At 52.1% G+C, this 27,561-nt stretch overlaps 1 protein-coding gene across 1 annotated transcript in view; it reads left to right on the top strand.

Moving 5' to 3' along the window:
* Positions 1–27,561, top strand: part of HSPG2 (heparan sulfate proteoglycan 2) — a 122,286-nt gene that overhangs the window by 20,399 nt on the left and 74,326 nt on the right. The window contains exons 8-34 of the mRNA XM_036743736.1: positions 105–233; positions 541–783; positions 917–1,036; positions 3,892–4,023; positions 4,274–4,418; positions 4,537–4,688; positions 6,461–6,607; positions 8,774–8,937; positions 9,894–10,073; positions 10,664–10,860; positions 11,652–11,799; positions 12,266–12,393; positions 12,645–12,731; positions 12,847–12,908; positions 13,251–13,318; positions 14,141–14,281; positions 15,607–15,789; positions 16,893–17,072; positions 17,271–17,389; positions 17,955–18,066; positions 18,499–18,612; positions 18,842–18,969; positions 19,488–19,574; positions 20,661–20,710; positions 20,852–20,964; positions 21,816–21,956; positions 22,275–22,466. Coding sequence (XP_036599631.1) covers positions 105–233; positions 541–783; positions 917–1,036; positions 3,892–4,023; positions 4,274–4,418; positions 4,537–4,688; positions 6,461–6,607; positions 8,774–8,937; positions 9,894–10,073; positions 10,664–10,860; positions 11,652–11,799; positions 12,266–12,393; positions 12,645–12,731; positions 12,847–12,908; positions 13,251–13,318; positions 14,141–14,281; positions 15,607–15,789; positions 16,893–17,072; positions 17,271–17,389; positions 17,955–18,066; positions 18,499–18,612; positions 18,842–18,969; positions 19,488–19,574; positions 20,661–20,710; positions 20,852–20,964; positions 21,816–21,956; positions 22,275–22,466 — 3,662 coding nt within the window. The remainder of the gene's footprint in view (positions 1–104; positions 234–540; positions 784–916; positions 1,037–3,891; positions 4,024–4,273; positions 4,419–4,536; positions 4,689–6,460; positions 6,608–8,773; positions 8,938–9,893; positions 10,074–10,663; positions 10,861–11,651; positions 11,800–12,265; positions 12,394–12,644; positions 12,732–12,846; positions 12,909–13,250; positions 13,319–14,140; positions 14,282–15,606; positions 15,790–16,892; positions 17,073–17,270; positions 17,390–17,954; positions 18,067–18,498; positions 18,613–18,841; positions 18,970–19,487; positions 19,575–20,660; positions 20,711–20,851; positions 20,965–21,815; positions 21,957–22,274; positions 22,467–27,561) is intronic.

The raw sequence follows: 27,561 nt of genomic DNA, 5'->3' as shown, positions 1-27,561 counted from the left end.
GACCATGGCCTGGCATTGCCTCATGCTCTGAGACCTCTCTTCTCCCCAGTTTTCTTAACTACCTGTCCCTCCCTACTTCTCCAACCATTCGTATCTTCCTGTAGTGACACCCCCCTCTCGGCTCTGCACGGACAAAGAATTTGCCTGCCGGACCCACAATGAGTGTATAGCCCTAGAGTATCGCTGTGATCGGCGGCCAGACTGCAGGGACATGTCTGATGAGCTCGATTGCGGTGAGGGTCAAGGTGGTGATGGGGAGGGTAGGCATGGAGCAAAATCAGGTGGGGATGGGAGTGCATCTAAGGTAGTGTTCAGGTGTGGAGCAGTCAAGGTAGTGGGCATGAAAAATGGGCTAGAGGAGTCCTGTGGTAAGGAGTAGGCTGTTGGGAATGAGAAATGGGGAAGAAAGGACTGGGGAGGGTTGGCTAGACATGTGAGGCAGAAGATCATGACAAGAAACCAGAAAGTGGGCACCAGGTGCAAGGACTCCTCTTTCTAGGTAATTCATTGGTATTTCTTCTCTCCATCATCTGCTTACAGAGGAGTCCACTCCACCAGAACCCACAGTACCACCCCCAAAGACCCCAGCCCCAACCATGCCGCAGATAGCGTGGACAGTACCCGCACTAGCCTACCTCCCAGTTAGCCCACCTGGCGCAGCTGGCCCACCCAAGCCCTGTGAACCCCATGAAGCCTCATGTACTGACGGGCAATGTATCCCTAAAAGTTATTTCTGTGATGGCCAAGAGGATTGTAAGGATGGCAGTGATGAGGAAAACTGTGGTGAGTGAGATGGTGCAGGAACTGAAGCGTGGATGTCCCCAGACCCCTCTCTTCTCCTCCTCCCAGTCCAAGTAGAAGGCCTTTGGGGACTGGGGAGATCACTGGCAGAAGCCCTTGGTTTTTGTCCTTCCAGATCCCTCCTTGCCCTGTGAGCCCAACGAATTCCAGTGCAGGAATGAGCGCTGTGCCCTCAAGCTCTGGCGATGCGACGGGGACTTTGACTGTGATGACCGGTCTGATGAAGAAAACTGCCGTGAGTCCTCAAATGCCTAGTCGTCCCCTTTCCCTCCCCCAGCTCAGGCCAGGAAGAGTCTACAAACCACCCCTTAAATCAGGGGAGGAGGACAGCTACCTCTTAGCCTCACTAAGTCAGGGTGCAAGCTAATCCAGCATTGTCATTTATAATGCCCTAACCATTTCTACTTAGCTAGTATTGCGTAGGACATGGAAGAGCTGGGAGCCACCAAGAACAGAGAATATGAAGTCATAGAACCAAAAGGGGCCTTAGAACACAGGATGTCAGAGCTGGGAGGGGCCTCAGAACACAGAGTGTTAAAGATGGAAGGAACTTTACAACAAAGAATGTTAGTGCTGGGAAGGGCCTTAGAACAAAGAAGTCTGGGGCTAGGAGGTAGCTTAAAATATTGGGAGTTAAAACCTGGCAAATATTTAGAACATAGAACTGATAGACTTGCTAGAACAGGCCTAGAATCCAGGGTGGCAGAACTGGAGGAACCTTAGAGATCATGTAGTGTAATGCTCTAATGAGGATAGTGTAGCCTAGAGAGGAGAGTCTTGAGCTCCCCAGGGTCATGCAGGGAGTCTGTAGCAGAGCTGAGTTTGGAGCATACATGCTCCCCTATCCAGTGCTCCCCGCAGCCTCTCCAACCAAGTGGTCTAAACCAAGTAGTGGACTGCATTGAAAGACACTCCCGCGGAGGGGAAAGCCGTCCAGTTTTGGCATCCTACTCTTCCTACCTTCTCTTCCTCCTCCCCCTCTGAGGCTGGTACCAGCCCCATCCAGCCTCAGCAGAGCTGCCCTCTCTTGCCAGACCTGCTACCTGGCTAGCTCACGCTTGCCTTGGGAGCTGGGGAGAGAATGAGATGCTTTGGCTCCAGAGGTCTTCCCTTGGAATCCTCTGCCTGGCCACGGGCTGGCCATGGCCATTTTGGGCAGAGGCTTAGTGTAGCAAGGAGGAGGTGACAATGTCAGGAAGCCAGGGTGTATCATGAGCTTTTTCCTGCCCTCCACCTTACCTAAAGGAGCTGCCTCTGTAGGAGGACCCCTGCACCAATGACATTTTTTATGGGGTAAAATGTGCGTATGAGAGGAAGAGACTAAGGGACATTGTATCTGAGACTGTGTGGTTGTGTGTAACTGTGATATTGTCATGTTGTGAGTCTGAGACTGTGTGGTTGTGTGTGACTGACTATGAGATTGTCATGTTGTGTGTCTGAAACTGATTATGTGTAACTGACATTGTCATGTATCTGAGACTGTGTGGTTGTGTGTGACTGATGGTGATGTTGTCATGTCTGAGACTGTGTGGTTGTGTGAGACTATGAGATTGTCATATTGTATGTCTGAGACTATGATTGTGGGTGACTATGACGCTGTCATGTGTATCTGAGACTGTAGGGTTGTGTGTGGCTGATATTGTCATGTGTGTCTGAGACAGTGTGTGACTGTGACATTATTGTGTTTTGTGTCTGAGACTGATCTGTGTGATTGTGATATTGTCATGTTGTGAGTCTGAGACTGATTGTGTGTGACTGTGACATTGTCATGTTGTATATTTGAGACTGTATGGTTGTGTGTGGCTGATATTGTCACGTGTGTCTGAGACTGATTGTGTATGACTGTGACTTTGTGTTGTGTGTCTGTGATTATGTGTGACTAACATCATGTTTTGTGTCTGAGACTGATCTATGTGACTGTGACGTTGTCACGTTGTGTGTCTGCGTATGATTGTGTATGACTGTGGCATTGTCATGTTGTGTGTCTGAGACTGTGATTGTGTGTTACTGTGACATTCTTTGTGCCACTCGGGAGACGTTATCCAAGGCCCTAGGAGAGATACAAAGTTAATGTAATACACTTATTTCTGGACGCAAAGTTTAGAGAACACAGGGGTTCCTGTCTTCGTAGAACTTAACCATCAATGAAGCAGTCAGCGAGCACTGATTAGGCGCCTACTTTTTGCCGTGAACTGTGTCATCGGAGGATAAAAATCTATGCACAGGTAGCTCGCCTCCCGATTATCCTGTGTTTATCTCACATGTACACAATTGTTCATATGTCATCTCCCCGCAGGAGCTCCTTAAAGGCAGGAACTGTCTTTTGCCTTCCTTTGTATCCCCAAAACTTTGCAGTGCCTGGCACACAGCAGGTGCTTAAAAAGTGCATGTTGCTTGACCGACTGATACTATTACATGGTAAACACATTGGCGTTCTGCTGAACAAAGTACAAGTCGAGGGAAAGGAGGCCGGACAGGTTTGGCAGCATCAGATGGGGAAGGGGTTGAGTGTCAGGAATAGGGTTTGAGCTTTGGTGGACAATTTCTGATGGGGGAAGGACATGCCTAGATCTCTGCTTAAGGAAGTTAGTCTGGCAAAGGAATTGGGTTGGAATAATTTGTAAAGGATTAGACCACATGGCTATTGAGGTCCCTCCTGGCTCTAAAATGCTCTGATTCTTGTGCCAGGGGCAGGGGGAGAGACAGAGGGCTGGGGGTGGGGGAGAGAGAGAGAGAGAGAGAGAGACAGAGAGAGAGAGAGAGAGACAGAGAGAGAGAGAGAGAGAGAGACAGAGAGAGACAGAGAGAGACAGAGAGAGAGAGCTGTGCCAGAGACTCTTTTGACCTAAGTAAGATGGTGTGTCTGTGTGACCTCTTGTATAGGATTGTGTGACACGGACTGGGTGTAACCTTGTGTGTGTGCATATGTATGAGACATTGCTATGATGTGTGTGACCTTAATATGAGACACAACGTGATATGAGTGTGTGAAGACCTCTGTGTGTGAATGTCTGTGCCATTGTGGGTGATCTCCCCCTGGGTCCCAGGGGCCCTCTGCCTTGAGCTGCACCTCCCCTTGTGTCCTCACAGCCCCCAAGCTCCCAGGGGAGATTTGTGGACCAACCGAGTTTCGCTGCGTCTCCACCAACACTTGCATCCCGTCCAGCTTCCACTGTGATGATGAGAGTGACTGCCCAGACCGTTCGGACGAGTTCGGCTGCAGTGAGCACAGTGGGAAGGGAGGGCGCCAGGGAAGAAGCTCTGGCTTCTGGAGCAAGATCTGAGAGCAGATCTTGGGGCCTCTACTCGTGGCTTCCCCTGCTGCCTGACCCCCTGCTCCTTCTCTGGTTCCCCATTTCTCTGCCTGTCCAGTGAATTTTCCTCAGCCCCCTTTCTTTGCCCCTGTGCCCCCCCACATTTAGAGCTCCTCCTTCCCCTCCACCTACAGCATCCTCTCCCTCTGTGCCCACAGTGCCCCCCCAGGTGGTGACTCCACCTCAGGAGTCAGTCCAAGTGTCCCGAGGCCAGACGGTGACCTTCACCTGTGTGGCCATAGGGGTACCCACCCCCATCATTAACTGGAGACTCAACTGGGGCCACATCCCCTCCCACCCCAGGTATGGTGAGACATTAGCCCAGGCTTCCTGCCAGCAGCAAGGACTCTAGATGGGGAGGGATCCCCTGGTCCCAGAAGGCCCTGGGCTCAACTTTGTGCTTCTCTGTACCATGGCCCAGGGTGAAAGTGACCAGTGAGGGTGGCCGGGGCACCCTGACCATTCAGGACGTGAAGGAGGCCGACCAAGGAGCTTACACGTGTGAGGCCATGAATTCACGGGGCATGGTGTTTGGCATCCCAGACGGTGTCCTGGAGCTCATCCCCCAGCGAGGTATGAAGCAGGCAGGGGGCACAGACTGACCCTGGACAACATCTGAGGGCTCTGGTGGTGGGAGGGAGGACCTCTGACAGCTCATGTCCCAGAATGCCATGGATGGAGCAGGGGAGAGCTCTGTCCTTGCCAGTGCCAGCCAGGCCAGCTGGGGACCCATGAGGACATCCCCAAGAACTCCTCCAAATGGAAACAGGCAGAGGGCTCAGGGAAGGCTGCAACCTCCATTGTGCTGCAATTTAAAATGCACTGGCCAAAAAGGGAGAACAATCTCACTCCTCAGGGCTCTTGTGAAGGAAAAACTGGGGCTGGGGATGGTGAAAAAAGAGCTGTATTTGGAGGCAGGAGACCAGGATTTGGGTCTGGACCGATGCTTACCAGCTGTGTGACTCTGGGCACGTCAGCCCCTGGGAGCTGTGGTTTTCCGATCTGTAAGATGGGCATAATTGCACCCACATTCACATTACCTCCCTCCAATAGTATCACTGTGAGGAAGGTGTTCTGCAAACCATAACAGGCTATAGACATGGGAGCTTTGATGGCCCCATCAGCGTCCCCCTCTCCAGGCTGGAAAAATGTTCCTAAGAAAGCAGCCCTCACAGATTTCCAGAATTCCCATTAGAAGCAGCTGGTGGCACAGTGGATAGAGTACTGGGCCTGGAGTCAGGAAGACCTGAGTTCAAATCCCACCTCAGACACTCTAGCTGTGTGACCCTGGGAAAGTCACATAACTTCTGTCTGCCTCGGGTAATAACAGCATCTGCCTCTCAAGGCCGTTGTGAGGCTCAAATAAGGTGATATTTGTAAAGTAGTTAACCAGGGCCTGATATACAGTAGGGGCCTAATAAGTGCTTTTGTTTCTTCTTCCTTCTGTCAGTGTTACCCACAATAACAAGTCACTTCCATTCCTACAGAGCTTTGAAGGTTCATTAGAGCAGCTTTGTGAGATTGGAGGTAGAGGTGTCATTTATTATCATGCCCATTTTACAGGTGATGGCACTGAGGCTCAGAGGGATCATATGGTCATAGACTCAGAGCCCAGAGGGACCTCAGAGTCCTTCTAGTCGAATCCCCTCATTTTTACAGATGAGGAAGTTGAGATCTAGAAGGGTAAAGTGATCCCAGGTCACACAGGTAACATGCTTCGGTGGTTAGATGCAATCCCAAGCTCTCTGACTCAAAGGCCAGTGTCCTTTCCACAGCCTCTCCCTGTTCCTGCCAGGATGGCCTCCCTACCATTCTACATACAAGCCAAGTTCCTTCCCACCTCTGCACCTTTGCTCGTGCTGGGCCCCCCAACAGATAACACCTTCTCCCATCCTCTCCACCCAGCTCATTGCCCAGAGTCCTTTCCTTCCTTTAAGGCCCATTGTGAAGTGACATGCCATAGGGCACCCAGCTAGTGACTGATAGCTAATATTGGCATTAATATTTTTTAAGTTGTGTAAAGTTCTTTCTATATATTATCTCATTTGACAGTAAATGTCAGAGCTGGGATTTTGAACCAGTCCTCCACCTCCTCTCAGGAATGGGGAGAGGGGCAGCTCTTTATTGCTCACCTGGTAGGAGTAGGGCATAATCAAAAGACACCTGGCTTTGGAGGCCCTGGATTCGAATCCTACCTTTGTGACTTTGGGCCAAGCCTTTTGCTGCTCTGGGCGCATTCATTTTTTTCCCTCCTAGGGATGAGGCTACCCCAGTGAAGGGTCACCTCCGCCTCAGGGGCTGTCCCCTGACCAAGGCTTCTGATGCTGATGCCCTCTGCCCCACAGGTCCCTGCCCCGATGGGCATTTCTACCAGGAGGACAGCGCCACATGTCTGCCATGCTTTTGCTTTGGCATCACCAGCCTGTGCCAGAGCAGCAGCCGCTACCGAGATGTGATCCAGCTGCGATTCGACAGACCCAATGACTTCAAAGGTAGGGGGAGGGTGGGCCAGGGTTGCATGGAGGCCTGTCCTCTTAGAACCCAAGCTGGGGGCTGCCTCAGGGTGGGAACCAGAGGGGCAGGGTGTGGGTAACATTGCCAGTTTGAGGGAGGAAAATGGAAATATACATCATTCATTCCACAGACATAAAGTTCCTACTGGATACAGAGGCCTGTGAATAACTAGGGATAGAGTACAGGCTGGGGGTGAGCGGGGGAAATGCAGCTTACTATGGCCAGGGCGCCACTCTCATGAAACACAGTCTGATGGCTGGATAGCACACAGCCTTAGGTAACTGGTACCCAGGTAATATAGTGAGACAGTGAGAAGTAGTGGTCAGGAGACCTGGCTTCATACTCCTCCTCCGAAGCTCACTACCTGCGACCTTGGGCAAGTCTCAACAGCTCTGTGTGCCTCAGTTTCCTTGTCTCTAGACCTATGGCCCCAAGGCCCTTTCTGGGCCAGCCAGATAGTTCAGTGGATAGAGCGCTGGGCCTGGAGTCAGGAAAACTCATCTTTTGTGAGTTCAAATCCAGCCTCAGATACTCACTAGCTGTGTGACCATGGGCAAGTCCCTTAACCCTGTTTGCCTTGGTTTCCTCATCTGTAAAATGAGCTGGAGAAGGAAATGCTGTGTGCCAGGCACTTGTGTGATACAAAGACACAAGTAAAAACAGCCTCTGCCCTTGAGGAGCTTGTATTCTGTTGAATGGAGAGCAGTCTTCTGCTTTCTGATGCTCACTATGGGATGTGACACATGGCTGTCCATGCCCATAGGTCCTTTAAGACAAGGGGGGTGGGTAGACCCTGGGGCTGAGGAACCGAGGAACCAGAGCACTCAGCAGGACCGAGGGCAGTATCTCTGCCAAGAAAACCCCAAATGGGGTCACAAAGAGTCAAACATGGCTGAAGATGACTCCAGACTTCCAGCTCTAAATGTAGGATTCTATAATCTACTGAGTAATTGTGTTTCTTGGCCCTTTACGGGTCTGAGATCACTTGGCTAGACTCATAGCCCTGTAGAATTGGAAGGACTTTGTAGGCTGTCTAGAGCCATCGCTGTTCAAAGCAGGCATCCCTCCCACCAGTGGGCATCCGGCCTTGCCTCAACCAGAGACACAGGATCTAGAACCACAGAACCAAGGCACCTATTTTCTTGTTAGAGCAATCAAATTATTTGAGTTCTGCCTTCTCTTAAGTCAGAGCTGGCCTCCTGGATATTTCTCTGTCCCCCAACTCCTCATTTAGGCCTCTGTGACCAAGCAGAAAAAAACGGAATCTTACTTCCATATGGCAGCTTTTTACATAATTGAAGACAGAATCCTTGTGTTTCCCCCGAGTCTTTGCTAGGACTAGACATGTTTAGCTTACTTTGCTCTCAGAATTACTGTTTAGAAACATGAAAGCTGGAGACATTAGGGAGGGGGGAAATTTCCTCTCATTTTTTAATGATGGAGGTAGGGAAGAAACACCCCCTAGAAAGAGTGTTTGCCCGAGGGTTGTTCAATCTCGGGCCATTGCCTCCTTAGGTATAGATTTCAGGCCCAAGCTAGAATCCTGGGCTGGGGGCTAGAGGGACAGTAGCAGTTAGCAAGCATTTATTAAGTGCTTACTATATACCAGGCCCTGAGCCGAGAATTCAAAGGCAAGGTCTCTGCCATTAAGGGGCTTCCCTTCTAATGGGGAAGACATCCTACAAGCAGCCTCATACAGCCAAAATATGTATGGTGCAAATGGGAGCTGACCTCAGAAGGGAAGGCAGTAGGGGGGTAGGGGAAGGGACCCAGAAAAGGCCTCCTGCAGAGAGGGGGATTGGACCTGAGTCATGAGGGAAGCTAAGAGGCAGAGAAAAGAGGGAGAACATTCCAGGTAAGGTGGACAGCTAGGGGAAAGGCTCCGAGTTGGCCAATGTAGCCGGGTCCTACAGTATGTGGAAGGGGAGCCAAGAGGAAAAAGAAGGGAGAGGGAGGGACTTTAAATGCCAACAGAGGATTTAATGTTTGGTCTGGGAGGAAATAGAGCCCCTAGAGACTGAGTAGGGGGATGATACGGGCAGGCAGGCCGTGTGGCTTTCTGGCCTCAGCCAGCCAGGGTCCGGAGCAGCTGGAGGAGTCGGTGTTGGGGCTCAAAGCCCTCATGCATCTCCTCTCCTTACCAGGGGTGAATGTGACGATGCCCTCCCAGCCTGGCATGCCGCCCCTGTCCTCCACCCAGCTCCAGGTAGACCCCCAGCAGCAGGAGTTCCAGCTGGTCGACCTGTCACGCCGCTTCCTCGTCCTCAATTCCTTCTGGGCGCTGCCCCAGCAGTTCCTTGGGAACAAGGTGAGGGGGCCAGGACACCCACTCATGGGTGCAAGTGGGAGGGGGAGGGGTTTGTGTCTCTCAGTCTAAATGTAGACTCCGTGTACCCTTAAAACTGGGAGGGAATAGGCTGGTCCCAGGTCTGAAGACCCAGAGAGGGAATTGACCGTGGCCAAGCAGAGGAGTGTGTTATAGTGGGGCATCTTCTGACTTGGGAGTCAGAAGGCTCGGGTTGGAGGTCTGGCTGATTCAGATTGTAACTGTGGACAAGCCGTCCGGCCTATGCAGGCATCTCAAGGCAGGTTACTGGAGAGGAGTTAAAAATGCCCCTTCCTCCTTCCTTGCAAAGCTAGCACACGGATGCATGGTTGGCTTGGGTAAACCACTCCTCTCCCCTCCCCCACTTCTTTCCTTTTTAGTCTTTGCTTCGTGGGGTGTCTGGGGGGGAGGGACATATGTGGAAATGAAGGTGACAGAAACAAAGATATCAACAGAAATAAAATGAATAACAATGAAAGATACAACAAATTTAGGGGACTTGACCCCCGATTGCTAAGATACCTTCCAGTGCTAATTCATTTCTATAAGCATTTATTAAGTGCCTGCTGTATGCTGGCACTTGTGTGATACAAAGACAAAAGTAAAAGCTGCTTCTGCCCTCAAGGAGCTTATATTCTGTTGACTGGAGAGCAGTCTTCTGCATTCTGATGCTCACTATGGGATGTGATACATGGCTGTCCATGCCCATAGGTCCTTTAAGACAAGGTGGGTGGATAGACCCTGGGGCTGAGGAAGCAGCAGGACTGAGGACAGAGCCTCAGAGTCGGGGTCTGGGGAGCCCAGAGAGGTGAGGCTGGGCACTGCCCCCAGGCACACTCTGGAGGAGGGAGGGATTGGTGCTGCATATCTGTGGGCAGGGGCCAGGTCATGCCAGGGAAAGGCAAGACCCATGGCCAGTTCTTTCTTTTTTGGGTCAGGTGGACTCCTACGGAGGCTTCCTCCGCTACAAAGTTCGCTATGAGGTGTCTCGGGGCTTCTTGGACCCTGTGCAGAGGGTCGACGTGGTGCTTGTGGGGGGTGGACACCGCCTCTCCTCAAGGGGCCACACGCCCACCCACCCTGGCATTCTGAACCAGCGTCAGGTCCAGTTCACCGAGGTGAGTGATGGCCTGTGGGGTTCATGGACAGTCTGACAGAGAGAGCGCAAGCTTGGGTTCTGAGAAAGAATCCCAAGAGTTCTGGGTTCCTGTACCACTAAGGAGGTGGGTAACATCCCCTCTCGGGACCTCAGGCTCCCCCCTGTAAAATGGAAATAGTAAGGCCAACACAGAAATGTCAAATGGAAGCCAACAAATCTTTGAGTGTCTGTCATGAGCAAGGCCCCTCACTCCACCCTGGGAATAACAAGCTAGACTCGCCCTTACCTTCTAATGGGAAGGACAAACACGAAAAGAACTGTTAGGAGGGAAGAACCTCTGGCAGGGGAGGCTTCCTGGAGGAGGTGGGCCCTTGTCTGGGGCCTTGAATGTCAGGATAAGAAGGTCATTCTTTATACTGTAGGCAGCTTATTGGAAATGAGAAATGCCTGACTGACCCCACTTGGACACAGGGAAGGGTGCTGGAGAGGGTGGAGGAGCGCATGGAAGGGAAGGGGAGGATGGGGGTGAGGGTGGGGAAGGGGTCGGGAGGAGAGCCCAAGGTAGTCCAGGGAGCTGAGTGGTCCTCTCCCTCCCACCGCTGCTTGCAGGAGCACTGGGTCCATGAGTCGGGTCAGCCAGTGTCAAGGGCTGAGTTGCTCCAGACCCTGCAGAGCCTGGAGGGCCTGCTCATCCAGACCGTGTACAACAACAAGATGGCCAGCGTGGGGCTGAGTGACATTGCCATGGACACCACAGCCGTTGGCCCTACCTCCCATGGGCGTGTCCACAGCGTTGAGGAGTGCAGGTGACCCCCTGGGGCAGGGCCAGGGCAGGGGGAAGGCTGAGGGTTGATACCCAGGCATCGTTGGAGCCTCCATGGGCAGGGAATCTCCTGAGTTCCTAAGAGCCCTGAATTTATACCAAGAAGGCTAGGGTTCAAAGTATGACTCTGCCACTTAATCCCTGTGTGACCTTGGGTAGGTCAATTTACCTCTCTGGGCTTTGGTTACCTTAGGACCAGATGATTTTAAAGCTCTTTTGGCTTCAAACCCTATGAACCTACTTCTTGGGCTCTTGTAAGAAAGGTGCTTTCTGTACATTAAAGAATTATAGAGGGGCAGCTAGGTGGCCCAGTAGATAGATCACTGGCCCTGGAGTCAAGAGGACTTGTGTTCAAATCCAGCCTCAGGCACTTACTAGCTGTGTGACCCTGGGCAAGTCACTCAACTCCATTACCTCCAAAAAACAAAAAAAAAATTCTAGAAATGTGAATTGGCATCGGAAGGATGTGCAATTTCTTCTATGTAGGGAAATCTTACTGGGAACTCCCCTCCACCAACACAGATCTCTGCCCTCCCTGTCTTGTAGATAGTAGTGACAGAGTAGATAAGTCATTTGCCTGGGGTCATGCAGTTGTAAGTATCAGAGAGAGATCTAATAGCAGGTCTTCCTTCCTTGAAGCTTGGTCTCTACCTGTTGGGTTAATTACCTATCATGCTATCTTGAGTTATTAGTCTTTCAATGGGCTGAAGAGGTTGATCAGCAGAACCTTTCATCTCTAAGCCTATGATGATTTGTGTTGTCCCTCACTACCAGATGTCCCATCGGCTATTCAGGCCTGTCCTGCGAGAGCTGTGATGCCCACTTTACCCGAGTGCCTACCGGGCCTTATCTGGGCACCTGCTCTGGATGTAACTGCCACGGCCATGCCAGCTCCTGTGATCCTGTGTACGGCCACTGTTTGGTGAGTGGTGCCCATGGGCCCGGAGACTCTGCTGTCCCATGGGGACAGGTCTAGGGAGGTGAGGGTCTGGCCCTGTCCTGCACCATCTAGACTCTTTTGGTCAGTTTTGGGAGCACATTTTAGGAAGGCCTGAGGGCTGTCATGGGACAGAGGAAGAAAACTTGTTCCATGTGGCCCCAGAAGGGAGAACCAGGACTAGTTCTCATGGTGGGAAAAAGGCTTAGCCCCAGGAAGTAAGAGATTTTGACTCAGGAAAAAGAACTCTATGAGTAATCAGAGGCATCCCACAGTAGAACTTGGAGGTGATGAGCTCCCCATCCCTGGAAGTGTTCAAGCAGATTCAGGATGGCTTTGTGCACTGGTGGGTGGTTGGACTAGCTCTTTTCCAGCCTGGGGAGCCTATGATTGTTTTCTGGGAGCATTTGGGGATCTGAGTTCTGAGCCCCTCTCTCTGCTGCCATCCCAGAACTGTCAACATAACACAGAGGGACCTCAGTGTAACAAGTGCAAACCCGGTTTCTTTGGCGATGCCACACGTGGCTCCCCCACTGCCTGCCGGCCCTGCCCCTGCCCCTACATCGATGCCTCCCGAAGGTCAGTGTCCTAAGAAATGGTGAGTACACCCAGCTTCAGACAATGTACAGTTGGCACTTTCTCTGGACCTGGATCCACAACAGTAGAGCTGCTAGTTGCATCGTGCCAATGTCCATCACCCTCAGTGTCCGTGCTCCATCACCCACAGTGTCCAATGCCCACCTACCCTTGATTCCCCATGCCTACCCCACTGACTTTCCAGTTCCTAATCTACTTGGTGCCCTGTGCCAACTCCCCTCTGATACTGACAGGTTCTCAGACACCTGTTTCCTGGACACGGATGGCCAAGCCACATGTGATGCCTGTGCCCCTGGGTACACTGGGCGCCGTTGTGAGAGGTGAGGGCAGGATATGGAGGGTAGGGTCCATTTGGCATGGTCAGAGGAGAAGTGGGGGTCATGCAGCACCCCAAAGAACTCTGAGTGCTGCTGACACAGGTTTCTCTCTCCTTAGCTGTGCCCCTGGCTACGAAGGCAACCCTATTCAACCTAATGGCAAATGCAAACCAATCACCAGTGAGTAATGCCAGCCTGAGGTTCTCTCCAGCCTCCTTTCACTAGCCCTTACTCCCACGGGGCCTCGGGAGGTCCCCTGAATGCCCTTACCCGGCAGCCCCAGTATCCAGTAGTGTCTCCCAATCTCAGCTTTCAATCACACCCTTTCCCTATTTTTTGGCTCCTAATAAAACTCTTAAGCTCCCCAAGGCTGCCTTCCTTCCTCACCCCTCCCAGCTGCCGTGACCCTCTGAGTGCTGCTGGTGCCCTTTTTGTCACGATCCTTCTTGCCACCATTCCTGCGTGTGCTGTCCCTGCTCAGGTCCTATCAACACCTTGTCCTCCCCCTCCCTTGTTCCCCAGACCAGGCGATTGTGCGCTGTGATGAGCGGGGGAGCACTGGCGCCTCTGGAGAATCCTGCCGCTGCAAGGTATGACCTTCGGGAGTTGCAAGGCTGGGGTCGAGGCACTGCACGTTGCTAGGTGGGCAGTGCCCAGGAGATATTTAAGGTTTTTACCAACCATCGCGTGAGAGCAGCAGTGTGCTGTTATTCCCACTTGATTGATTAGGAAACTGAGGCTTGGAAGAGAAGGAACTAGCCCAGAGTCACACAGCTAATTGGCCTTGAAGTCAGGATTGGAACTCAGGTCTCCCATCTCCCAAGTCCCCTTTCTGTTAAAAAATAATTATTGCTGGATCTGAGGTTCATCAGTCAGCTGATCAACAACCATTTATTAAGTGCTTACTGTATGCTAAGTGCTACGGATACAAAGAAAGCCAGAAGCAGTGCTGGTCTCCAGGAGCTCACAATCCAGTGAATAATTCAGCACATGCATCACGTAGAGAGGAAATGGAAGATCATCTGTTTGAAAGGGGAAGCATTTGTAGAATTGATGCTCTATATTTAACTTTGAGCAGGCCACCTCCCTTCTCCTGGCCTCGGTTTCTCCATATGTAAAACAAGGGGGTTGGATTAGCCCTTCTCCAAGACTCCTTCAGGCTCTGGATCCCATCCCCCCATGATCCTTGGCATTCCTCCCTCCTCCGTTCTCATCACCACCCACCCCTGCCCCACCTCTTACCCCAATGACACCCCCATAGCTCTAGGACCAAGGCATCATGGCTTGAGAGACCTTCTAAAAGGGCCAAGGACCTGCATACTTCTCCTCTGGCTGCCTGCCTCCAGACCCCTGGGGGCCACACTGGGGCTGAGGACGCTTCCTGAGCTGACACTACGCTCCCTTCATTGTAGCCGAACGTGGTGGGCCGCCTGTGCAATGAGTGCTCGGACGGCACCTTCCACTTGAGTGCCAAGAATCCAGACGGCTGCCTCAAGTGTTTCTGCATGGGCGTGAGTCGCTACTGCACCAGTTCCACCTGGAGCCGGGACCAGGTATGGGGAAAGTGGGATGTGGGAGAGATGGGGGTGGGGAGAGGTGAGTGGGGCAGAGCTGGACCACAAGGTCAGAGGATGGGCACCTGCCCAAGGGAGCTCCGAGCCTTGTGGGCATTCACCTCCCCAAATAAACTGCCTAGGAGAAGATGGGCTTCTGGTGTGATTCACATGCTACCCTCGGATGCCTCATCATGGCACCGAGGCATCCTGAGTCAGCAAAGGCCATGCCAGCTGAGTGCAGGCCGTAGCAGGTACTACCCAGCTGATAAAATCTTAAGATCTGGAGACCTCCATGTGTCTATTGTTTGAGGACCATGTGAGACACAGTCGAAAGAGGCCTGGGTTCAAATGATGTCCTGCTACATAATACCTTGGACAAGTCCCCTGGCCTGGGCATCCATTTTCTTATCTGTCATAGGAATGGGTTGTACTCCCCATGGCCTCTGGGGTCCTTTCCAGCTCCAGAGCTAGTCTCCTATGACCCTGGACCCCGGCTTACCAAGGTCAACTAGTAGAGGATGGACTTTTTTCAATATCGGGAGCACATTTGGAGTCAGACAACCTGGGTCTGAAATCTGGCTCTGCCACATAATTAATATCTGTGTGACTTTCAGCAAACCCCACTTCCCTGTGCCTCAGTTTCCTATTCTGTTAAATCAGGGGATGTGTAAATCTTGTAAGCTTGTGAACTGTGACATCAGTTGTGCTTGATGACCTCTGAGGCCCCTTTCATACCCATGATCCTTGGACTAGCCTTCCCCAGTGTCAGGAGGTACACTAAGTTGGCTGCTGGAGGAATGATTTCTTTCCAGCCATAGCAGATCCTGAGACCATTTTAAAAATATTATTATTATTATTATTGGAAAAGATGCGCTTGATTCTTCCTTTTGGTACAGAGATGAATCTAGGCTCTCAAAAGCTCTGGTATGTTCTGTCCCACTGGAAAAGCTTCAAGTATGGGTCTGGTGACAGATTGTGTCAACTGATGACCAACTGGCTAAGTCCCCGAGGGCTGCACTCCTGGGGATAAATTTTTTTTTCAAGCCCCGTGATCCATTAAACTGGCTCATAAGGCACCAAGAAGATTATGATCTGCATCTATGGTAGGCCTCCCTTCACAGAGAGGTCTTGGAAACATCACAGTACAAATCTAGGCGGCGTTGCCTTTTTGTTCTTTGGAGATGATTGTGGACCCCGAGCAGGCGCAAACTTTGGCAGGTCCTCCCAAGACTCCATGGCTGGACTCAAGCTGGGCAGGGCGCTGGGGCAGACAGAAGGCCTCCTGCCTCCCTCAGCCTAGGCCCGTACTCTCTCTTTCCCAGGTGCATGGGGCCTCCCAGGCTGGTGATCACACCCAGTTCAGCCTGTCCAATGCGGCCGGTGATCACAGCACAAGTGAGGGCATCTCTTCCCCTGCTCCAGGGGAGCTGGCTTTCTCTGACTTCCACAGCCTGCTCCCTGGCACCTACTTCTGGAACCTGCCCTCAAGATTCCAAGGAGACAAGGTGAGCGGACAAGGGACAAGAGGGAAAAGAAGACAGGAGGAAATGACCTTCTGCCTTTCATTGGGAGAGGGATAGAATGTGCCAAATGTCATCCTGTGTTAATTGGTTTTTCATTCGATTTCACTCCAGTTAAGAGGAACAGGTATATTCAGAAATGACTGTGATACAAATTAGTAGGCAGCAATAAAACTTCTAAACAAAAGGTTAGATTTAAAATATAGGAAGGAAAAAAGGATGGGTGGGAATTCAACAGTTAGAAAGAAGGGAAGGCATCCCAGGAAGAGGAAGGAGCCTGAGCTGAGGCATGGAGGGCCTAGAGAAGCAGGCATGTGCAGGGAGCTGGAGAGTGTCCTGATCAGTGTCTGCTGAATATGACCAGGGAAAAAGGACCCATACAGGAGGGACATAATTAAGCAAACCAGTAAGTGTGGGCCACAGAGAGTATGAGAGCTGGCAGGGGCCTTAGAACTCAGATAGAGCTGGGAGGGGACTTGGAACACAGGATGTCAGACCTGGGAGGGACTGAGGACATAGAATGTCAGAGCTGGGAGGGCCCTTAGAACCCAGAATGTCAGAGCTGGGAGAGCCCTTAGAACCCAGAATGTCAGAGCTGGGAGGGCCCTTAGAACCCAGAATGTCAGAGCTGGGAGGGGCCTTAGAACACAATGTCAGAGCTGGGAGGGCCCTTAGAACACAGAATGTCAGAGCTGGGAGAGCCCTGAGAACCCAGAATGTCAGAGCTGGGAGAGCCCTGAGAACACGGAATGTCAGAGCTGGGAGGGCCCTTAGAACACAGAATGTCAGAGCTGGGAGGGCCCTTAGAATATAGAGTATTAGATCTAGAAAGCTCCTTGCAATCTGGAGTCAATGCTGAAAGGAAGAAGAAATCATCTGATCCTTTACCTTGAATTCACAGAGTAGGAAGCTGAGGCACAGTGAAGTGAAGAGACTTATCCAAGGTCTTGCAGCCAGCTAATGATCACATTGAACCCAGGCCTTCTAGGTGCCATTCTAGGGGCCTTTATCTTGGAGGGGGGCTCTTTTCCAGCACGTGTCCTTGGAGCTGATTGCCATGTAATCCAGCCCCTTCTCCCCTTCCCCAGGTGACCTCCTATGGAGGAGAGCTGCACTTTACCCTCACGCAGCGGCCGCAGGCAGGCTCGCCATCCCTGCACGGGCAGCCGCTCGTCCTGCTTCAAGGCAATGGCATCTCCCTAGAGCACCATGCCCAGAGGGAACCTGTGCCTGGCCAGCCCAGCACCTTCTCTGTGCCCTTCCGAGAGGTGAGCCCCAGCCCCTAGGCTGGAGGGGGCAGGGTCCATGTCCACGTGTCTTCCTCAAGCCAGTGGGCCCAGTGTCGTCCTCCCCACCCAGTGTCTGGTCAGCATGAGCCACCCTCTTTGGAGGGATGAGTGCAGGTTAGTCCTGCATCCTTAGGCCTTCCTCAGAGACCATCAGGATTTATGCTTTCTCATTGGCAGCACGCCTGGCGCCGGGCCGACGGGCAGCCAGCCACCCGCGAGCACCTGCTCATGGCCCTCGCGGGCATCGATGTGATCATGATCCGAGCATCCTTCACCGAGAGCCAGGCAGAGAGCAGGTACCTCGCCAGAGGTTTGCACCTGGCCTGGGGCACAAAGGAGAGGAAGCTTGGGCCAATGGCAGGCACTCGGGGGAGTCTAGGTGTGAGCTGGGTGGTTTCTGGGGTCAGTGGGCAGAGAGAGGGCAGGGGGAAATGAACACTAGAGTGAGGTTGGGGAGGGATAGAAAAGGTAGGCCTCCTGTCATTCAGAGAACCCTAGATTTGGGGTCAGCGGACCTGGGTTCCAATCCTGCCTCTTATACACACTAGTTGTGTGGCCCTGGGCAGATGACTTTACCTCCTTGGGCCTGTCCATCTGCAACGTGAGCAGATTGGACTCTAGGGTCCTTTGGCCTCTGCAATCTCTCATTGTGTGACCTAGAATGAGGTGGGAGGGGGCCGGAGGATGGCAGGTGGACCTCTGCCACTCAGGGTATAGGGGCTCAGGGGACCCGGGTTCATCTCTTTGCTGTACCACTTTCTCAGCTGTATGAGCCTGTGCTCAGGCTCTATAAAGTGGGGGTGGGGTGGGGGTTGGGTGATCTCTAACACCCGTGACTCCATGCCCTCCTCCCTTCATCAGGCTCTCTGGACTGCACATGGATGTGGCAGTGCCCCAGGTCACAGGGCTGGAGCAGGCTGTGGAGGTGGAGCAGTGTGTGTGCCCACCTGGCTACCAAGGTCCATCCTGCCAGGTAAGCCCCAGCATCCGTGCATACCCACACCCACACCCACCTTCACCACCAGTCTGTCCCTGAACTCCCCTCCTCCTGGAGAAAGCGGGGATGAGGTTATGATCCCAGCTTTGCTGCTTACTGCCTGTGGGACCTCCAACAAGTCATTCTGGGCCTCAGTGTCCTCTCCTATAAAATGAGGAGTTGGGTCCTGAGGATCTGTTAAGGTTTCTTTTCAGTCCTACATCCCCTGCCCCAAAGAGCTCTCCTGGCCCTGGGTTTGTTCCTTGTCCTTTAGGGGGCTTAATCCCCGCTCCCCAACTTGTAGCTCCTAGAGTTGGGCAGTCCTGCCAACAGTTGAGCCAAGGGAAGAAGTTCTGATCTGGGATGGGAGGGTGGTCTTTTGCTAGCCACTCCCATCTTCCCCTATCCCTGACATGCCTTCTCCCTCAGTACTGCGATGTGGGATACACTCGTACTTCCAGCGGCCTCTACCTGGGCACTTGTGAACTCTGTAGCTGCCATGGACACTCAGTGATATGTGACCCGGAAACCGGAGCTTGCCAGGTGAGTGACCCCTGACCCGGTGCTCAGGGGCTGATGATGCCCCTGCCAGGGCTCTTCGATGTGCCAAGGACTCCCAGGGCTCTAATCCCTATGGCACCTCACTTGAGAGTGAGCAAAAGACAACCCCTAGCTTGGGATAGAGAACACAGAATGGGGTGGAAATGGGAACAACCGGCCGGGCTTCCCCACTGACCCAGAGGAACCCAAGATCTTGACGTCTTCTTTCTAGGGCTGCCAACACAACACGGAGGGTGCCAAGTGTGAACGCTGCCAAGCTGGATACTACGGTGATGCCCAGAGAGGTTCCCCTGAAGACTGCCAGCCATGCCCCTGCTACGGGTTACCCTCTAACAACCAGTACGTGGCCCATGCCCGGGTCCTGTTCTTTTCTCTTTGTTTCACTATCTTTGCCCTTCTTTCTGCCTTCCCCTTCCACCCCATTCTAGCATGGTATAGAAATGAGTAGATTTGGAGTCAAATCTGGGTTCGAATCTCAGCTCCGACCCTTACTATCTATGTGACGTTGGTCTAGTCCTTCGCCCTCCAGTCCTCCATTTCTTCTGTAAAATGAGGGGATTGGGCTAGATCAAAGATCTCATACTTGCAGCCCACAAAACTCCCAAGTGCATTTCCATTTGGGTTTGATACCACCGGCTTAGATGACCGCTAAGGTGCCTTCCGGTTCCTACCTTCCACCATTCTGTAATGACCACTGGTAATAGTCCATGCTCACAGGCTCCTTTCAGTGCTAATTCACATTCGAGATCCTAGGATTCCTTCTAGCGCTGACCTCTATGCTCCCTGAGAATCCTCCCTTTCCCCCTGACCCCAGCCCAGGCCTGACTCCAGCTTAGCTTCTTCTCCCCAAACCCCAGGGGGATCCACACTTGTTTCCTGGACACCGACGGCAGCCCCACCTGCGATGCCTGCTCCCCAGCGCACAGTGGCCGTCACTGTGAGAGGTATGTCCCCAGGAAGAGGGCGAAGCCAGAGGAGAGTGGGAGGAGGGGGTATCTCTCAGCAGGTCATAGGAACAGAGATCTAGAACAGGACAGGACCAACCTCAGAGACCAAGAAGAAACTAAGATTTAGGAAAAGTTAAGTGATGTGTCCCAGCCTTAGAGGAGACGTTGGCCTTCAGGTCCTTCTCCAGAGCCAAGCCTGTTTCCCCTGGTCCACACTGCCTCCCCATGGTGAGTGGCTGGGGGTGCTGCCTGGTTTTCAGGTCAGTTCTGTAGACTTGGATGAAGGGGTGGGCAGAGAGCAGGCCTCCACTGACACTTGACCTAGATCTTAGACCTGCATGTGCCATTTTTTAAGCATTTGGTCTTGAGAGGCACAGTGCCGTAGGAGCCTTAGGTTTGTCACCTGTAAAATGAGGGGAGGATTAGAGGAGTTTTTTAAAGAATATTTTAAATTTTTCTCCATTATATATAAAAACTATTTTAAATATTTTTTTCATTTTTATAATTTTTGAGTTCCAATTTTCCTCCCTCCCCCTGCTATTAGATGATTTCTAAGCAAACTTTCAGCCCATGGCCCTATGGAGATCATGTTACATAGTGGAATGCTCACTGGGCTTGGCACAGGAGAACTGAGCTCAAATCGGGCCTCACTGAATGATCCTAGTGCTGGTTACTTCCTCAGTTTCTTTATCTGTGCAATGGGGGTAGTCATTCTTGTAATATCTGTCTTGCAAAGCTCCTCTGCAGGGGTGTGCTGAAAAATGTTTAACCACTGATTCCAGAGTTCGGGGTGAGGGAGGGGCAGAATGTGGGCAGGAGACACTTTCAGCTTTAATCTATATTATTCACATTTTCTTTGTCACTAAATCTCTGCCAATGAATCAAGCATTTTCTGATCTCTGAGGTATAAATGCTCGCACTGAAAATGTAATAATCGGCTCTCTTTGAGCTGGTTTAAGCTGCCTCCAGCAAACCCCTGACCCCATGAAATCACAGATGGAGAAAGTGTTTTATAGAGAGACCAGATGTATTTTGAAGCTGGGCTGTCACTTTCATGGCTAATGAGTTGATTGTTTTCACCAGGTGTGCTCCTGGGTACCATGGCAATCCCAGCCTGGGCCAGTCCTGCCGAAGTGAGTGGAGTTTGTGGGACCAGAAAGACCGAAGCCATGGGGAGTGGGCCCTTGCACTCTGTCCACAGTGGGAGGAGCAGCGGTGGGGGTGTCTGGAGCAGGGGGGAAAGCCATAAGTTTCCCTTCCATCTCTCTCTGCAGGTGACGTACCTGTCCCCGGCCCTGGCCCTGGTCCCAGCCCCGATAGCTGCAGATGTGACCCAGAGGGCAGCATCAGCACCCAATGTGAAGCCACAGGGGAGTGTCGTTGCAAGGTGAGTAGTGGGACAGGAAGGCAAGAGGGGCGGGGGATTGATTCTACACCTTTGTAGTGGGAAGGAGGACTTCCATTTGATGGAGGGAGAGGGGAGCTGGGGACTGGGGATAACAATGCACAGAAAAGTTAGAAACAAGCATCAGGAAAATATTTTAAAATATAGAGAAGAAAACAAAAAGACCCGAAGTTATGGGACTTGCCCAGAATCAAAGAGCCATGTGTCTCAGAAACAGCATTTGAACCCAGGTCTTTCCCACTCCGAGGCCAGCCCTCTATCCCCTATACCCTGCTGCCTCTCCATTTTGTTGCCTCCAACACCAAACTGGGTGTAACCGCTTCATACACCATCCTTATTTCTGTTCTTCTTTATATCCTGAAATGTCCATGTTTGTTATGAATGTTAAGTTCATAATAAAAAAATTAATTAAAAAAAAGTCAGAAAGACCACTGAATGTGGGTTTAAAGACCCTGGTTGGAGTCCTGACTCTGCCATCTACAGGCTATGTGACCTTAGACAAGTCATTCAATCTCTCTAGGCCTCCGTTTTCTCATCTGTAAAATGAGAATGATTCTATTTCTTCACCTGAGAGGGGAAAGTAATCTTTAAATCTCTGTTTGCTGTGAGCTGCTGTTAGTCTAGCAGGCCCGGGGCCTTTTCAGCATGCCTATCGCCTCTGAGGGAGGCCAACTGCCTACCCCAGGACCTTGACTCAGGCCTATAGGGAGAGGAAGGGACAGTACCGGAAAAAAAATTGGGATGGAAGAAGCTCAGGGGCTGCTGGGGTGGGAGGTGGAACCAAAAAGGATGGATAACCTTGTCTGTCTATGTCTGCCCCATCCCCTTCTCAGCCCAAGGTGGAGGGTCCCACCTGCAGCTATTGCCGGCCTCATCACTTCTACCTGAGTGCTACCAACCCCGAAGGCTGCCTGCCCTGTTTCTGTATGGGCGTCACCCAGCAGTGTGTCAGCTCCTCCTACAGCCGCCACCTGGTACGGACGCCCCAGCTCTACCTCCCTGGCCCACAGCGGCCTGTGCCCTCCCCTCCCCTCTGTTACCTACTGCCGGGACTTCTCCAGAGCCAGCCCCTTCTTCCTGGGGGGACCTCGACATTGTCTCCACTGTCCCAAAAGTCTTCTCAGTATCTACCCCAATGCCCATTTCCATAGAGTCTCAGCCTTTCTTGGTGCCCACCCCAGCACGCATTCCTGTAGCCTTCTCAGTGCCCACCCCGATGCCAATCCCTACACTCTCCTTAATGCCTAGACTCAGTGCCCAAAAATGACACCATCCTACTCTCTCTCTGCTAGATCTCAAGCCCCTTTGCTCCTGGTGACTTCCAAGGTTTCGCGCTGGTGAATCGGCAGCGAAGCAGCCGGGTGGCTGGGGGTTTCACAGTGCAGCCAGTGCCTGAGGGCAGCCAGCTCTCCTTCAGCAACTTCGCCCAGCTGGGCCATGAGTCATTCTACTGGCAGCTCCCCGAGCTTTACCAGGGAGACAAGGTACAGGGTGTGAGGGCACGGAGGTGGGCAGTGGGGGCTGGCCCAGTTCCCTGTACTCATGGCTCAATGGCTCATGATGATAGTGCTAAGGGCGATGATGAAGTTGACGAAGGCAGTGATGGAGATGGTAGAGGAGGCAGAGGATGAAGTAGAAAGGTTTTGCCTTTAGGTTGTGATGTTAGGGTGTCCTGCATCCAAGCAGCTGCTGTGGGCTGGGTGAGGGCAATGCCCAACTGGTTGTGCCCATTGGTGGGATGGGACCCGAGTCAGGAAAGCAGCAAATGAAGGGTAGATCATGCTTTTTGGTGGTGTGGAGCTCTATGGGCTTGTACCTTTCTTCATCCTTGAGACCATAATGGCTTCTCACCTTCTTCCTCCCAGTGGGCTTGCCATATTAATGTCACCTCTCCAGATTAGGCCAAGGGAACCCATCATTCAGGCCCTTATCTGTTCATTTCTCCATTTATTTGTCCTTCTGTCTCTTGTCCCTCTGTCTCCTTCCTTATCTGTCCCCTGCCCATGTCTCTGTCTCCCCTGTCTTTCTGTTCCTTGATGCCACCCTTCCTTCATCTCTGTCTATCCTGTCTCTGTCCCTGGTCTCTGCTTTCATCTCCATCCTCCATATCTCTCCCCTTGTCCTACTGTTCTCTTTCTCTGTCTCCCGTGATCTCTGGGGCCTCTCCTATTTCTCTCTTTCTCCTGGTGCCCTGTGCTGCCAGAGGGAAGCATTCTTTGCCCGGCTACGGTGGGCACATCAGGTATGGCATATGGAGCGTGGTGTGGCATGTTCCTGGTGTGCATTTGGGGTGCCTACTATTCCCCTCAGTCCAGCATGCAGTACAGATTCAAAGGGAAATGGGATTGTATACTCTGTGGAGGCCCAGGAGTGGTGCCCGTGGTGGGGATATAGTGACACCCTGGGCACAAGTCCCTGCTTGTCCATTACAGGCACATCCAAGCTTGTAGTCAGGCAGGGGCCCCACAGGCCAAGCCACGAGAATAGTATTCCCACAACCTTCCTGTAACTACTCTGTGGTTTGGGCTCCAGTACTGACCATGGGTTGGCAGGAGGAGGTAACCTTGGTGTCATTCCACATTACCAGGTCATTGGCACTGACCCTCCAATCACCTGGAGCTCACTTTCCATGTGCCAAGCACAGAAATGAGAAACTGTGACTCATGGCATGATACAGATTGGGTACTTCCCACTGGCAAGCACCTAGGGGAGGGTTGGCACTGCCTAAGGGTTCTGGTGCCAGGCATTGTTTGGGGAGATCTGACCCACCATCCATCCTATTAGAACCGCACATCCTTCTCAGAGGAGCAGCTGCGGGAGGCTGTGGCAACTGGAAAGATCCTGGGGCCCCCTGTGGGCAGGGGCCGGGCAGCCCGTGCACCCCAGGTAACCATTGAGCCTGGCAATGCCCAGAGTCCTAATGAGAAGGCCAAAGCAAGTGCTTCTGGAACTGAGGGCACAGGTCTAGTCTGTGCCTACTTTTCTCATTCTAGCATTGGCTCATGCCATCATTTGGCTGATCATTCATGCCACCCCCTTGGAGTGTATCCCAGAACAGAAAGGCTGTGAGGACCAGGGGAGAAAATTCTGGGCCTATGCCTGCCCCACATCCCTGAGTACCCACTGTGTGCATTCCCACAGCCACTTTTCAAGGCTTCCTCCCACCTCCTTTGCCCAACTGGTTCCCCTTTTCTGTCCATCAGGCAGTATCTATGTCTTCCTTGGATAGTCACCAATCTTCTCTCCCAGTTAGCAACACCTGCCCTCTAAGATCAAAGCAACCCCAAGGGGTGAGAAACAGGACAGGCAGAAGTCTTGGAGCCTCACTGTCCCCTGTGGAGGTAGCAAGGGTAGTCCTGCCCTGGTAACCCTTTGGGTAACCTTGAGGCTTGACATTGGAGCAGGGCGCCAAGAAGCCTGGGGAGATCCACAGGTTTGGGGCTGGGAGTGGGGAAGGAGCTTCTAAGAATTGCTGATTCTTGCAATCTTCTCTGTTTCTTTTGTTTTCTTTCTCTTCCTTCCTTCCTTCCTCCTTTCCTTTCTTCCTTCCTTCTTTCCTTCCTTCCTTCCTTCCTTCCTTCCTTCCTTCCTTCCTTCCTTCCTTCCTTCCTTCCTTCCTCCCTTCCTCCCTTCTTTCCTCCCTCCCTCCCTTCCTTCCTTCCTGCCTTCCTTCCTCCCTTCCTCCTTTCCTTCCTTCCTTCCTTCCTCCCTCCCTTCTTTCCTACCTTCTTTCCTCCCTTCCTTACTTCTTTCCTTCCTTCCTCCTTCCTTCTTTCCTTCCTCCCTCCCTTCCTTCCTTTCTTTCCTTCCTTCCTCTCTTCCTTCCTTTCCCATCTCTCCTTTGCTGGCCACCCTCCTCCTTTCTCATCCCTTCTCCTTCCCTTCTTTCCATCCCTCCATTCCCTCCATCTCTTTCCCTTCCCACCTGCATTTCCAGGTGGATGAGGCTCAAAGGCGGATGGATGCAGAGATCTGGCAGCTCCTCTCCAGCTTTGCTGCTCCCCCTCCACCCCATGGCCCAGGCCCTGCAGGGCCTACCCACCCTCGGTCTGCAGCCTCCCTAAAAGCAGCTCCTCCCTCCTCTTCTTCTTCTTCTTCTTCCTTCTCCTCTTCCTCTTACTCTCAAGTGGCTTCCCTCTCCTCCCCTGCAGCCCCTGGTTCTGGCACCACTGCCAGGCTAGCTGGCTCTCAGGTAGGTGGCAGGTTATTAGAGCCAAGCTGTGTCCTCAAGGATTCTGCCCAGCTCTGCTCCTTCCCTCCTCCTGTCCTCCCCACTCTGCCCTGCCCCACTCCATCCACCATTGCCTGTTTAGTTCTATGCCTCCCGGTTGGCTCATCTCTACCAGCATAGTCTGAGAAACCTTTTGGCTCTCTGCCCCCCATCCCACCTCCCACCTGAGCTGAGACAGGATCTCCTAGTGAACAGACACCCTCACACCTATCAACATTCCTTGAGGTCTCAAAAACAATTGCCACTAACCATGTCTAGGCCTTGTCCCAGGAGCCTGAGCCTTGGGAACTCACAGTGATAACTCTCCTCTGCCTGCCTTTTGGGTTCTCAGTCTCTCCCTGAATCTAGTAATGTCCCCGCCCTACCCTCCTCCCTTCCTCCCTGCTTCCCCAGACCCTCACTGGTTTTTTCACCTTCTGACCTAGTTTTCTCTTGCCTACAAGGCCTTCTCTCAGCTTCCTGAAAGCATCTATTATTGGCAGCTGCCTAGAATCTTCCTAGGGGACAAGGTAATGGGGGCTGGGGAAGGACAGGGAGATGGACGGACCTCTGGTTCGAAAGGCTAGACTGTGCCAGATGGAAGGGCCCAGGACCCTGGGAGGGAAATACAACCGGGCAGCCTGCAGGGCGGACTAGGGTTTCATGCCTCCTCTCTGGTTTACTCTCTGCTTCTCATTCTATCATCCTTTGCTGGCTAGTTCCCAGACACCTCAAGTTATATCTCCTTCAGTATCTCTTTACTGTTGCCACCAGCCTGTTCCTGGCCTGGCTCAGACACCTGAATTCGCCATTAAATCAAAATTGGGTTTCTGAAAAGGGCTCTGCCCCAATGAGAGCCAGTGCCTTGAAGAGATCCTAGGCAGACCCCAGCAAAGTAGCCATTGGGGAAAAAATGCTGTCCTGGCTTCCCATCTGGGAAGGGCTGATACATGGAGGGGCGACAGGGGAGCTCACCGTGGGCCCACTGGGTACCTCTTCCCATCTCCAGCAGCACCCAGGTCTCACGTCCAATGACTATTCTTAGGTCCTAGCATCGGGGCCAGGGGCCCAAGAGCCAAAGGAGCAGGAGGAAAAGCCCAGTTGGGCTTGGTTAGCTGTAGCACAAGGTGGGGTCTGTGGTCCTGAGGACTGGGAACCAAGACGTCATGGGACACAATGACACATGGCAGCAGGGAATGAGAGGAAGGGAAGCCTGCTGGGGTCAGAGAGTCATCAAAAAAAAAAGCCAGCAAGAATCGTCATCATTATCAAGCATTTCTTATCTGTTGTATGTATGTATGTATGTATGTATGTGTGTGTGTGTATCCCTCCCTGTTGTATGCAAGGCCCAGCACTTGGTGACATGAGTTTGACAGGGATAAGTAAAGCAGGGTCACTGTCCTCACAGAGCTTAAAATCAAACGGAGGGCCATGGATTTGTCGCTCAGTATTCCATGCATCATCCTACAAATGACACTTTCAAAAGGACAGGGACCTTGGCTGTCTCCAGAGTCTCTGGGGGCTCTCTCCCTCCCCCATACCCCACAATAGAGCCCCCTGCTCCTAACCTGCTTCACACCAGTCCCAGCTCCCTGCACCTATCCAACTTTAATGAATCCTTCCCAAATCCTTTGGATTGAATTGAACCAACAGGGCCGGTACTTGTGTAACAGACTAGATCGGCCTATAGGAATTCCCATAGAGCAGGGAAAGAGCCTCCTAAGCTGAGTTGCTCAGGGGAAGCTTCTCAGAGGAGGAAGGGGAGGTAGAAGGGGAGGATGGGAAAGATTTAGACAAGGAGGAGGGTGAAACAGATTGTGGTGACATCCAAGAGTCATTTGTTTGGAAGCCATTCACAAAAAGCCTTCTGTGCAGAGAGGGGAAGTGTGGCTTAGTGGATAGAGAGGTGGCTTCAGAGTTAGGAAAATGTTGGTTCATCCTGGCTGTGTGACCTTGCCCAAGTTACTGATCTTCTCAGTGCCTCAGGCAACTCACTGAGACTGGAAATTAGAGAAGGTGCAGACCTGCCTCGGTGGAGAGGATATTCCGTACTAAACACGTATGATCAATGAAATCACAAGTTCAGTTTTTTTGAAAATCTAGAGTACACAGTACTGGGTGCTGAGAAAGATACAGAAATAATTAAGACGAGATTCTGACTACATGGAACTAAGGAAGACTACAGACTCACGAATAGTGTACACTAAATATGCCAGGTTAAAATAATTAGAATGTAATAATAATAAATAGTCTGTGTCTCCCAGGCATAGTAAATGTTTACTAAAGTGATTGAATACGAATAGTTGACGTAAATGTGAATTATTGGGATCATGTGTTTTCGTTTGAATGGGGTGGCTGTGGAAAGGACT

The sequence above is a fragment of the Trichosurus vulpecula genome, chromosome 2 (assembly GCF_011100635.1).
Source record: "Trichosurus vulpecula isolate mTriVul1 chromosome 2, mTriVul1.pri, whole genome shotgun sequence".
Lineage (NCBI taxonomy): Eukaryota > Metazoa > Chordata > Mammalia > Diprotodontia > Phalangeridae > Trichosurus > Trichosurus vulpecula.
Note: the sequence above shows the minus strand (reverse complement) of the source record. Positions and strands in the feature narration are given on the sequence as shown.